Source organism: Odontesthes bonariensis, chromosome 1 (assembly GCF_027942865.1).
Source record: "Odontesthes bonariensis isolate fOdoBon6 chromosome 1, fOdoBon6.hap1, whole genome shotgun sequence".
Classification (NCBI taxonomy): Eukaryota; Metazoa; Chordata; class Actinopteri; order Atheriniformes; family Atherinopsidae; genus Odontesthes; species Odontesthes bonariensis.
In genome coordinates, this window is record NC_134506.1 from 26,952,045 (window position 1) to 26,966,447 (window position 14,403).

Genomic DNA, 14,403 nt, shown 5'->3' on the forward strand with positions numbered 1-14,403 from the left:
AGCCCTGGGATACGCCATAGTAAAAATGGAATTAAAGGCAACAAAGGCAACACATGAAAAAAAAATTCATTCAATTCAGTAAGACCATTGTACTGATGCTGTGTTGTTAAGCCAACACAGGGGGGGAAACACATAGAATAACAAAAAGAAGGTGGCCTTACATTAAGGACTCTGAATTTGGGATTATATTTGAGGAAGACACAAAAAATTAGGTATGGAGACATGCAAACAAAATCTACAGTACAAAAGACCAACAATATGTGCAAATGTGCAAATGGCTTGCACATTTGTAGTTGTGTTTCATGGATAGAAAATACTGGTGGGTGGTGAGTGTGAACGTAAGGATAAGTAGGGAGGAAAAAGACAAACAAAAAATAAGAACAAAATCAAGAAAACACATAAATCAAGCTTATAATGAAAAAAAGTTTATTATAGGTTTGGCTTTGGGAGTGTTCCTTGGTTTCCCTTTTCCGTGCAATGCCATTTTTTGCTATGTCACAGCAATAATTTCCATCGAGAGTTACATTCATTTTTTGCTCAGATCTTGAATTGATTATTGTTGAGTCAGACCGCTGTGCAAAATCTCCAGTAGATCCCGAAGATTCACAATGTATTGTGTAGTAGTGGGGCCAAAATTAAGACCATTGTGCAATCAGCAGAGACTATATACTTGTAGGAAGAGACTATAACCCTGCTGGAGCCAGCTACTCATCCAATCACTGATAAGTTGGCACTGGCATCTCTGCAAGCAGATGTGGAAAATGAGAAGTTGACCTCTCATTTGCCCAAGGTAATAACTCATGCATCTAACACAAGTTCTCATTGACACATTCATTGGTTCAACCAGTCTCTAGCATAGATAGGCTAGCTTTTCTAAGCTGGTGAGCTACTGGATCAGCTGGGCATTACCACTGAGTGGGTAGTCATTACTATTTCTAGGCTGGTAACCATCCTACCGAGGCTGACAACCTACAAAAATCAATTACTGCTTTGGTTACTAGTTTGCTGAGGCTAACATAAAAAGCTGCTGAGTTGCCTGTTTTTATTTAGTGAAAGATTGTGTAATATAATACAAGCCAACAGTAAGTGGTAATAACATGTTATTACCACTTACTGTTGGCTTGTATTTTACTGGGTCCTTTGGCTGCCACCACACAAGGGATGTCTGGCATATAAAATCTGAATAAAAAATATACCACAATTTTACTTAAATACATACCAGTAGGAGCAGTTGCTGCTTGAGCCACAGCCACCATAATGCATTTCACGACAGTTAGCGCTGCAAACAAGCTAAAAGAAGTGGAAATTAAGTACTTAACTTGAATTAGTAAAAATGTACCATGGCTGTTGATGTTCTGAATAATCTGTCAAATTAAATTTGGATATTGGTTTTCATGGCTGTCTTGTAGTCACACCAGCCAATCTTTCATTATGAGCTCCATTTGAGAGGTTCATTTCATGCCTATTTTTAGAGCTGGCTGGCTGAGTAATCCTGTGTTATGAAATAACCCTCAGCTCCCACTATAGCGAGGCATCGGCATGACGAGGTACAGAAAAACAGCAACAAACTGCTGTTGCAAAGGTGGCAGTAAGAGTTTTATTAGCACATGGTAGACTTTTGTTAGAGGCTGAATGCATGAAGGTATCATACGTTAAAAAGAAGAATGCAGCAGTCTTATTATTCAGGTTTGAAGAATTTGGGAAAAAAAAGAAAGAAAAAAAACTTCAGAAAAAGAGTCCAAAAAATAAACTACGCATTGAATAAACTCATGTACATTAACAGATGGTAAAACTCAAATAGGTTTCCATTGCAGCACTTTTATGATGTTCACATTTTCGAGCTCTGTGTTGTTTCATGTGTTATACACAGGCTCTTTTAACTTTTTTTTCGTGGTGTCCTCGCAGATTTAAATTGACAAATGAGAGATTTTCTTGTGTGTGAAGCAGTATTTACTGCATACATGAAATATTTGAGTCCAGTCATTAATATCAACAGTTTATAGAGCCTTATTTGCGCCTGCCTTTGGGTCACTCTGGTGGATTTCCCCTCTGTATCTGAGTTATAAATTCAGTGCAGACAGTGTTATGATGTCATTACTTAATGCCAGACATTACTAGCTGAGCAACACAAGATGAAAAAGTCATTCCTGATTAATCACATCTGCTCGGGAATACATTTTCATTTTCCTTTTCAATTTGTCTCCTCCTACATACAAGTGCCTCTCCTTCCTCTCTGTCCAAATATCACTTGTTCTAGCCTCTGCCTCTGTCTCAATCGCTCCACACAGTCTCTGACACAAAGCCCTTTCCCCTGCATTAGTGCACTGAATGTAGGCCGTGGCTCTTTAAAAACTTCTGTCATTTAAACGCTGTGAAGATAAATTACTAGCACACTTTGCCCAACCCAGTCATGATAGCTAAAAGAGACATTTCCTTTTGAGCCAAAGCAAAACGATGACCAATGTATACTTGACTTGTTCTCTGATGGTTAACTCAGATGCGTGACACCCGCGTTTAATATCTGAATATCAGAACTTGAAAGGAAAAACAATGGTTCATAACTCCCAGTATTTATTAGATCTCTTCATAGCTTCATATTGCTTTCTCTCATCCACACCCTCAAACACTGACCTTTGCTCTCAGTTCCAACTGTCTACTCTATAATAGTTAACTAGACTGAAGTGTGTGTGTGCGCGCGCGTATGTGTGTAATCTCTGTTCTCACTGGACATCTAGAAGGGCCCTCAAGTGCCTGGAAATCATCAGTACTCAATGAGAAGAGTCTCCTTTGCCCATTGTCAAACTGCAGTTGTTGGAATCTACATGGTCTTTGGTATTACTGAGGAGAATCAATTACAAAGCAGCTGAGCACACAAAAAAATTCTCTTTCTGGACACAAATCATTTGTTGTATGCGTGCATGCACCTTATAGTTCATCATTCCCGTGCAAATGTACTTGCTTTTGATTCAGAGACAGCAGAAAACACTACGTAAAAAAGAAAAACACAGACACACACACAAAGGGAATCCCCAACACAGACACACATTATCACACACAGCCGTGTTCAAACAATGAAACAAAGTCTTGCAGTCATGGTAAAAGTATGCACGGTACATCTAATTCAAATCGTTAAAGTTATCAGCCTATTTAAACAAACATTTGATCCTCTTTGAGACTGTAACAATGCTACTACACTCAGATAAATCAGAAAAAAGAAATGTATATTTTGTCACTTTCATAATTAAATTCATTCTAAAAAAAAACAAATCAGTCATATGAAAAAAAAGTGCACCCTAAAATTCAAATAAAAACAAAATAGAATACTTCTTAGATATAGAGAAGTGCTGTCTCACTGAAAACTATGACATCTAGGGCCAGATACATAGAGGGATAGGAATTCTTAAGATTTTGGTTTTTATGCCATTATCAATGCTTCTCATTGATTCCATTCTTTTTTCAAATCCCTTATCAATTCCTGACCAAATTGTATATGAGAAAAAAGTATATTGCATATGTTGTCAAGAGTCAACACAGCGGCTTACCACTTGAAATCCCAAACTGATTAAACTTAATGATAATAAATTATATGTATTTTATGCCAGGCTATTAAAGACTTTGTAACCTGACTTATATGAAATATGGGTGTTCTACTGTTGAGAAAAGGTGCAATAAACCTTTCAAAACTAATTTCATGACAGATCATTGACTCTCATTCACCTTTTAATTCACCTGGCTGTGCAGCGAGTGTGAAGGGGCTGTCAGCACTCTGAGAGCTAATGTTAGCTGTAGAAGTAGGTTTTTGATTAACATCTAAAATGTAAGACATGAGATTATAGATCTTTATATTTGAGATTACTTAGTCAAAGCAAAAAATGCTAACCATGGACAGGATATCTACTGTTGGCTATAGATTATTTCTTATGTTGGTCAACAATAGTATGTGATCTACAAGCACCGTGGCTCTTGCATTGTTGCATCCAGCCCTTTACGCTTGCTTCTCTCCTATGTCCTGTGCTCACATATACAGCACATTAATACAGCCAAATTCCCAATAAAGCTGCTCTCATTCACAACTTTTCTGTATCTTCTGTCACACAGCGAAACAGGTCTGAATTTTTTTCTGAAAAAACAGTCCATTAAGTGTCAACGTCACTATAGAAATTATTGAAACCCGTCGGTCAACTTTGATGAAAATGCATGTATCACAGAGGCCGTGTCTTTGGAAAAAAAGGTCATCCAAACGAGTTAAAGATAACATCTGTTTTTGTCTATATTTTCAAATACTATGATGTCCCAGAGAGAAAGTTAAAAGTGACAGAACGTCTCCGACATATTCTCAGACAGTTCCCAGCCTCCTATATCACACTGCATGGACAACATTGCTTAAACAGCTCATAAACACAGCTATCTTTCGCGGAGCAGCTGGGTAGAAGGCAGAGAGGTGTTTCCGCTGTGAGGCAGTGATCGTGCTCTCACCAAGTTAACAAGACTGGCAACAACTGCTTCCTCGTTTTACGTCTTTTTATGAAAAGTTTTGAATTTCTTATTCACTGTGTGAGAAAGGGGAGCAACAGTGTGTAAAAGTGTAAGTGGTGAGTCTCATAGTCAGTGTAGACTTGGGAGCACTGTGTGTATGACACTGTTGATTTATAATCAGTGCTCAATTTGGAACTGGTTCTCAAGTGGAACCAGTTCCTAGGTCCCATCTCTCTATGCATAAGACTGTTTCATGATTCATGACTAAAATTGTGTGCATGCACAAAAGCAGAAATCAATGGGTTTTCTTTTTACAAGATTTATAAAGCCTTACATATGTTTGGATCTCTTTTATTAATCCCAGTCAACAAGGAACACAAACCTGACTTCAGCACCCATTTTTAAGCCTTGAATGGATGCAGACATTCCCCTAATCTTTTATTTGCATAACAAGACATATTCGGCATCACAAGTAAATAAGCATGACAATGAAAGTAGCAGTAAAGAAGAAGTACAGTTTTACAAATACTGAGCAACATAAACTGAGACACTCGTCAGTGAAGCAATGAAAAGAGAAATCGGTTTTATTTTGTGACCCCAGTTCTATAATCTGGAAAAGAGACTGAAACTGCTACATTTAAAAGAAAAAATAAGAAGCGATCAGCTCTGTAATGTCAGAGAAATGGAGTCTGCAAAGGAATAAAATAAATGATTGGATTATAAACCAGCAGCCAAAACACCTATCACCTCTCACATCACATCAGGGTACTAAACTTGGGTTGTTTGCACTAAACTTAAAGAGCTGATGACAAATTACCTTTTTTTTTTTTTTTTTTTAATTCAGCTATTTTGTTCCCTTCATAATCAATTAACTTAGACCTCCACATAAAACTGTATTACAATGAATTGAATTATAAATGGCTTGAATTGGATTGTATCTTTGAAGAGCCTTGAGATGACATTTGTTTTGATTTGGTTCTATATGAATAAACTGAATTGAATGGAAAGTTGAATTCTTTACTGTTACATTCATTATCGTGAAGGACAAATTAAGGCGGTGTCACCCATTCATAGCCAAAACATGGGAGAGGAAATGTCATTTCTGCCCCAGGCCGTTTAGGGCGATAGACTTTGGACAAAGAATTAACAGTGTTGGGGGGTGGGCATGTTTGGTGCAGACCAACATCAGCTTATCAGAAAGAGAATCCTGAACTGCTAAGCATGGAGTGGAAATGTCATGGTTTATGTTAGGGTTTGCTTTCCTGAGTATGAGAAGACTGGGCTAAAGGAATAGAAAAGTAAAAGCTTTTATTTGAATGCCTTTGAAATGTTGAAAGATTTGAAAATGGCAGCAAATGTAGGACAACCCTCCAATATCTTGGAGCTGGAGGAATTGTCAAAGCTCAAATAACTGATGTCAGAAACTGGCGGACAAATATGCTGACCGCCCACAAGAAGTTATTTCTGCTTAACACAAGCTTCTGGAACTAGGAGTGTAGCCCAGTTACTTTTTCCAGAGGAACCTGTTGATTTTTCTTGTTGAATAAATCATGTGAATTTTTTTATTATTTATTTATTTTGCTAAATAAGTGATCAAAAGGCACTTTTTCAAATGTGATTAAATATCCATCCAGACTGCTCAATTGCCCAAACATTCAAGAGTCAAATATTTCCACATACTGTAATATATTTGATTTTTCACACAAGTATGAACTCCCATAAATTTGTAAACACATTTGGGATGCATGCAAACACATGATATGTTATATCTCTCATATAGAGAGATATAACGTATATGTGACAATCTGGAGAAATACCTGAAGGGGAAACACAGAGGGGCCGTAATGTTCACCTTCTCAGGTGACATTAACGACAGCTATAATTTTGTAGTGGAAACCACTGTATGCTGCCATTCACACAACATCATTGAAAAGGAAGGCCTCTGTTAGGTGGGACGCCATAGTACCTGAAGAAAATCCACATGTGCATTTGGGAGAACATCCAAACTCACCATTGTTTAAATATTTGATCAATTGTCTTTGTCATATTCTAATTAAACATGGGGTTCAAGGGATCTCTGAAACAATGTTTTCCATTTTTATTTTTTATCTATATTCAAGACAGTTTCATGACAACTTTTTTTTTTACATCATTTCTTGTACTTTCAGCATTTTCACACAATACATTTCCAATTATGGTTTTCTTCTTCTATATGTTTGATTGCCTTCATTATGCATAAGTACACTGAATTTGGTCTGAGCGTATCTGTTTTAATGAGCTATCTTCACCCAGTGTGAGTGTGTGTGTGTGTGTGTGCGCGTGTTTGTGCGTGTGTGTGTATCCAACTTTGTGTTTCCTATGAGTGATATTAGTATGCGAAGCAGGACGACTGACAGCAAGTTCCAATATCTTGTTGTTTGGCATTGATTCATTGTCAGCTAATTGTCACCTTGTGCATGTGCATGCACAACATTACCTTTTGTGTGTGAGATTGTGTGCATGTGAATACTTGCTTTCAGGTCGAAATGTCCTTATAAACGTTAAAAAGGTTTTGGACAAAAAAGAAATTTAGTCAGTGCACACTTTGCAAAGAGAATAGAAAAAGTCAATGGACTGCCCTACGTGCCGGAGTGTGTGTGTTTGTTCCTTTGAGTGTCTGCGTGAGTGATTAAACAAGAGCTTCATCCCAGTGGGAGACTAAAATGAAGTTCCTCAGACATGTTCTTCTCAATAGCGTGTGTGTGAGTGTGTGTTCATGTGTGACCGTTCATGTGTGAGTGTGTGCCAAAAATGTATTTTGTAAAATCCCCTGTAGAGTGCAGTTAACAATATATTAATTACATAAGCAGTGGCTGGGTTGAATGGGAATTATCATCACAGTTGGACTTGTGAATGTTTCTTTACTGTAACGACCTGTTGATTAATAGACTGATATAATGTTTTTCTCACTGTTTGGGTGTTTTACTGCAGTAGGAAAGATAGACCACTAACTTGTTTTACTAAACTGATTTTTATTTTATTTTTTTGATCAAATCTAACTAAGAACTAAAAAGCTTAATAGCAAAAAAAAAAAAAAGGCATTTCGACGAGATAGAATTTTTTGGGTACATTCAACTGATATTGGTTGACTGAATGGTTACTTGTTTACTGTACTACAGTATGATGCTACATATGAAAGGGTGGAAACCATCTGGAGTTTGATGTGTGACTAAATGAAATATTGTCACCTACCCTTCTGTCTCTCCAGATGTCTGTGTGCCCTTTAATTTTCCTATACTTTATCTTTGTCGGTGTAATTACCTCTTCAGGAACTGAAAGGCTTTATTTGTGACCACTATTACAGTTTTATTGGTGTTGGACTAAATAGGTAAATTGCATTTACTGTACTTTCTGGAAAGGGTAATCTAATACAAAGTTACAGCATACACACTGTAAAAATGTTGTATTTGTGAAACAAAAAGAAAAGATACGTGGATTATAAAGCTGTGATAAAACTCTGCTGGAAGCCCACAGAGGCACATAGATTGGACTCGGAGATAAATCAAAGGTGACAAGAAGCAGTTTCTTTAATCGCAAGCAGCTTAAAAGCACCTCTGTCATATTCACAAAAACACTAATTTCTCACTCAGTCAGGCCTTCAGTCAAATTTCGTTAATTCCAGGTTGACAGTTGGCATGTATGGCATGGGAAAAAAGATAAAGATGCCATCGCCAAACACACATACACACACAAACACAATATAAGTGCACAGTATACAATCAAGTGTAGATCTAAGTTACTGCTAGCGTGCTACACTCAAACTTACTACTACACACACACACACACACACACACACACATTCATCAAGAATCTCAATGCACATATATGAACATTTCCCTCATCTAAAAGACGCAAAGATGTGATGTGCTCGTGTGTGAGAGAGGGGGAAACAGAGGACCAGGCTTTGAGCAAGAGAGGGAGGAGAAATGCGCACAGAGAGGCTATTGATAAGCAGAGTAACAGTGACTGTCCCGCCAAACCAGGAGAATTTCTCTGCAGCATCTATGTGGTCTAACACGAGGAGCCTCCTTGGTCACAGCAACCACATTAACACACACCTGCTGGACTGCTGACACACAGTATCAAGCCCTTGTCCTTCTATCATCCTCTGAAACAACTGCTCTTCTGTGGCTCAACAAAATCCTATTTAACTGTGGGCATGGGGTTTCCTTCTGCATGTGCCCACCCACCACATGAAAATCTCTCTCTGCTCTTTAAGTTCCAACACGGGCTGAGTTGGTTTCCAAGTCGCGCCTCACACCGATGAAGAAATGTGACTGTTTCAGCAGTTAAATTGAACTGGTGTATATTTTGAACATGCTTACTGTGTTTAGCTGAGAATAGCTGCACAGTATGGATACCTGGGGAAAAAGAAAAACATGCCTACGCGTTGTCCCCAGATGTAGCCTCAAACAGTGTGCCCAACTTGGCCAATGCACTCTTGCGTTCTCTCACGCGCACCTTACACACGATAACGCGTGCATAAAGGCTAGTTATCTCAAACACTCATGTGAACAAATATCCAAAGCTGCAAACGCGCGCACACACGCATATACATGTAACTCAATCTTTCTCTCCCGCAAACACACATAAACCCCAACACTGTCTGCAGCAACGGAACGACACGCATTACCCTTCTCTCCCCCACTCTCACGTGCACGCGCGCACGCAAACAGTCCAACCTGCGAACACCGTGGCACACTCCAACACACTCGCACATCCCCGCTTGCATACGGGCATGAACGTAGGTTACAGCAACATGCAGAGAAATGGAAAACCTCCAAAACTCACCCATGGACGGGGAGAAATCCGCGGTGAGAAGCCCCAGTAGGAGGAGAAGCGGGAGGTCGCATCTCAGCCCCCCCGTTTTCTTCACATTCAGCCTCCTCCTTATCAGCAGCATCTCCGGCGCTCCCATATCCGTCATTTTGCTATTAAATAAATCCAAGCTGGCTTAATTTTAAAGCCCTCTCCCCACCTTGCCGCTCTGCTTGGCTGAAGGAAGCGGAGGGGGGTAAAAGAGGACAGCAGTCCCCCCCTCCTCCTTTTTCTTTCGTTTTTATACCAAAGAAAATAAGAAAATAAAAAAATAAAAACAAAATAAAAACGCCCGAAGATCAATCACGATTATCCACCACACACGTGTCCATGTTAATGTTTGGACAAGACAACCGGTGACGGGTTGACGGTCTGAGATCGGGCAACACGCCGCTGGTGTGAGCTGTCATAGCAGAGAGTGGAGGACCGGAGGAGAGAGACAGAGAGGTAGAGATTTAGTGAAGGAGAGGAGAGAGATGGTCGGTAGGTCCGCACAGCACGGCGCGAGAACAACGACTGAGACTGAGGGGAGGGGGGGTGAGTGGAGGGGTGGAGGGAGAGCGCGTGAGCACGGGAGATACAGGCATACGCAAAGAGAGAGGCAGAGGTTAGTCTGGCAACTAGAGAGAGAAAAGTGGGAGATAGCGGGGAAGGAGAGCAAATGGAGAAGGAAAGCGCGGGGGGTGGGGGGGGTGGTGGTGAGAGAAAGAGTGACCAGGAAGCAAAGGATGGTGAGAGATGGATGAGAAAGGAGAGTAACTTGAGAAGAAAGGAGAAAAAATTACTGAAGGAGACGTAGGGAAAGAAAGTGGGGGATAAAAAAGAAGATAAGTTTAAGTTCAAGACAAATGTAAGGAAATCGGAAGAAACAAGGGAACTAAACAACGGGAAAACAAGAAAGCAGTGGCAAATGCAAAAAAGAAAGAAAGAAAGAAGCAATAACATGAAGAAAAAAGCCATTTGGAAGAAGGAAGGAGTTAAGGTGGTGGGAAATGCAGAGGAAATAGAAAAAAGAAAGGAGGGAGAGATAGAGAAGTAACAAAGAGTGGTTCAGAGGGCAGGGGAGAACGGGAACATGGTGAACAAAGAGGAGACCAAAAGAAAAGGGGGTAAAAGGGGAGAGAGTATATGCAAAGAAAGAGACCGAAACAAGCAAGAAGAGGGTGAAATGATCAGAGAGAAAAACTAGAATTCACGGTGAATAGAGTGATTAAGACGGTTGAAAAGAGCAGAAGAAAAGAGGGAAGAGACGATTAGAGACATGTAAAAGTACTACAGGAAACGAAAGAGATTAGGAATGGTAGCATGAAAGTTATTGAAGAGGGAAGGGAGGTAAAGAGAAAGAGGTGGAGCCAATTTGGGTTTAATGGAGGTGTAAAGTGTGTGTGTGTGCACAAAGACAGGTGAGTTGAAGGTAAAGACAGATAATAAGGGAAAAAGAGGGGACATATATGAGTAAACTCAAAAGAAAAAGGATAGACAGAAAAATGGAGAAAAAAAACAATAGGTGGATAGAGTAAATATTATTTTTTTTTCCAAATTTATTTCAAAGGTGCAATTCAATAAAGGAAATACTTTCGCACTTAACTTTTCACCCGTCATCCACATTTGGGAATAAACAACCGCCTGATTGTGTGTGTGCGTTTGCACCCTAAATGGAGCCGTGAGTCGGTTATTGATCTCCGGTCCCTTGTGGCATATACAGAGGATCATGCTAACAAGATTACAACGGTACAACGACGTCGTGAAGACTTAGCCTGCTGAGCCACAGAGACGACCAACAGCAGCACTATTCCGAGGCAAATGCTGATTACACATGCCGCTCCAAATTTGTTTCATTACAGCGCGTGATAGCAGGTGCAACACAATTCTTTCAACCCGTGAAAGAAAGAGCTGCTCAGTGGATGTCTGAGCATTTACGACTACATGGCATCACCCATAGTGGTTTGTTGTATTGTGACATGAAAACAAGTCATAATCTTATTAGTAAGGAGTGTTGTTGTTGATAGCTTTTCATATTCTGCATTTGTAAGTTTGAATAATCAGCAGCTCTTGTGCTGCTTGCTGCTGAAACAGACCCACAGAATTTGAATTAATCCTTATCTTTCTGTGGACCTCCGAACGAATCCCTTGGGTCATTTGACCACATGCTACAGGATTTGTCGGCTACAACAGCTTGTGCCTTTTTTGAAAAAAAAAGAAAAATACATTTTCCCCAATAGATCTGTCACTAATCTCCCATCTTGTTAATCCACATAAGTACATGTCTTGTTCTGATTGTTAACCACATTAACTTTGATACCACGTCCTGTGCGTGCGCATGCTAGGGTGTGTGATTGCCACATGGGTCTATGTGTGCTCGGCAGCTGCTACGCGTTAGTATGTGTGTTTTAGTGAGAGTCTGTGTGCGTGTGTGAGAGTTTGTGCGTGTGTGTGTGTGTGTGTGTGTGTGTGTGTGTGTGTGTGTGTGTGTGTGTGTGTGTGTGGGTTGATCCATTTCACAGCATTGCTGTGAGTCATCCATCAAGCTGGTAGCTCTCTGTGCATTGGGCTAGTTTAGTCATTTTATATATATTTATAAAACATTTTTCCATCCACTGGTGGGAGGGTTCATAGCATCATACACTCCTGAAAAGTCTGCTGTTTTCAACCCAAACATGAGTGTCCTTTGACACAATACACAAATATAGATAGATAGATAGATAGATAGATAGATAGATAGATAGATAGATAGATAGATAGATAGATAGATAGATAGATAGATAGATAGTGAAGCTGCAGCACACACCATTCAGCACCATAGATAGCTCCCTATCATAGCTCAGTGAAGTAAGGCTGCCATCTGCTGATCAAAGATAGGCTGCAACTTTTGAGATAGTAAAAAAAGACAGCCATTATATCAGATACCACAGTTTATTAAAAGTATACATATAACTCTAATCATGACTCTTTGGGGAATGAGTCACAGTGATGTGTGATGTGCAATGTTCTTATCCAAAGGCATCACTGCCTGAGTTATTCGTGTAGGTGTTCAGTCGCAACATAAATTCATATTGAGGGTTAGAGATGGGCTCAGAAAAATACCTATAAAAAAAGTGTGATTGATGAATAAAAGTTCTAATACCTTTGAGGTTTTTGTGCCCAGTGTGTACAGCAATAACATGGTAAGGCAGGAGGAGCAGCCAAGAGCTTCAGTGCCATTATTTTAGTTGGATAAAGTTGGAGACCGTGTTTTTGACCTTAGCTACAGGGGGAGGGACAACCTGTAAAATAGTTTCATGGCATAAACGCATATCTTGAGAATGGATGAAATTATACAAAGTCTTGTATTTTTTACTTTATTACGAACAGACAAAGAGGAAGAACATGCGGGGCTCTCATTCACTTATAATTTCAGGGAACTCAATGAGTGTAGAAGAAAATTACATTTCAAACTGATGTCTGTACTATGGAAAGCTGAAAAATGAAAATGAGAAAACGTAGTTTATCACTGTAATCGAAGCTTTCTTTTTGGCATTTTTGTGCCAAAAAGAAATCTAAACAGAACAATGAGAGCCCCCCAAGCTAAAAACAATATTTTGTCTTTCATGACTTTTCATAGAAAAAGATCAGTTACTTTGATAAGGTGTTAAGAGAAGTTTTTATGACAAGTGTTTTCACTCTGCATAGGCTATTTAACATAGTAAAACTTTTTTTTTATTGATTATTAAAAGCTAAATTCAAATTCAATGTTAGAAGTAGGACCTTCACTAAACCTTATTTAGAGGGAAATTTGCACTACTAAAAATCAAGAGGCTCATTACAATACTTATGGTTAGTTACTGCATTTAATATAAAGAGTTGACATTAATCAGCCAAACATTCCTTTCAAAGTTCCCGGAGGCTGCATGTCCACTGGAGACCAAAGTGTTCCTTTCCTTTCCTCCTCAATGTCAAAGATGTACTGCCGTAGCTTGAACAGACTTACAGTTTATTTTGAGCTCAGATCACACAGAACTAGAAATTGAAATATTTCAAACTTTGCCAAATTACCAAATTCTCTGAGCAAAAGCAGGAGCTACAATCAGGACTTGCCACTAAATCTTTTTAGAGTTGCTGGCAGATTCACGATTCAGAGGATAACTGTGGATGAGTCAGTGGGGTTTGTGGAGAGCACATATGACCACCATACCATAGGCTCAGAAAAATATCACGTACAAACAGATATTTTTCTAGTTGAAGAACATTTCACATTCGAAATCAAGTTTTGATATTAGACACGAGTCTTCACTTTTATCTGAATGATCATTTTATTGGACTTTGGAACAGTGGCTAGAAAAAGGATTTTCGTTTTCTTCTCTTCTGATTCTCCAAAAAAAAAACAACAACTCAACAACAGCTCAGTAAAATAATAAAGATACATTTGTTCACAGTCCGCTACATTTTAACATCTCATAAGCCTCCAGATTACATCTAGACACCAACATCGATAACCACACATTCAGGGGATAGGTCTGTGCAATTAAAGATAAGAATTGCACAAACTTTAAAAAAATAATTGGGTAAAAATTCTATAATTGCTAAGTATGCCACAATTCAAGTATTGTGAGAAGTAACAAGATTTCTGCACCTCGCCTTAACTCTGTTTTTAGTCTTTATGAGAAACTAACCCATCAAGGCAGACTTTGGGCATTTTCAATTCAGCTTAAAAGGCAGAAGAGACAGAGATTTATTTTGACCTTTTTCAGATTTCTGTCAAACCCAGCTTCAGCTTACATGTAACTTGGCTTTAACTTTCACTCTTTAATCATGCACAAATATGGCTGGCTGAGTTCCTCTTCACGGTTTCAACCAAAGTAACACACCAATCCGGGACAGTGAGAGCAGGAAAATAAGCTCAGAAGCCAGGGCAGAACACTGACATGCTCTGTGCTTAAAACCATGTGCTTGGTCTCAAAGTTCCTCAGCAAATGATAACCGTCATAAGCTTTTTGTGTATTTGGAGGTTGGAGGGGTAGAGGGGGAAGAACCATCACTGAAACCATTGTAGCACTGTTTTGTTTTTCCATGCTTATTTGCTAGATTTGGGCA

At 39.2% G+C, this 14,403-nt stretch overlaps 1 protein-coding gene across 1 annotated transcript in view; it reads right to left on the bottom strand.

Annotated features, from left to right (window-relative positions):
* LOC142378168 (CUB and sushi domain-containing protein 1-like) overlaps positions 1-9,749 on the bottom strand; it is a 445,101-nt gene extending 435,352 nt beyond the window's left edge. Inside the window, exon 1 of the mRNA XM_075462406.1 lies at positions 9,307-9,749. Within this exon, the coding sequence (XP_075318521.1) occupies positions 9,307-9,442 (136 nt within the window). The 5' untranslated portion in view covers positions 9,443-9,749. The remainder of the gene's footprint in view (positions 1-9,306) is intronic.
* Between the last annotated feature and the right edge of the window lie 4,654 nt (positions 9,750-14,403).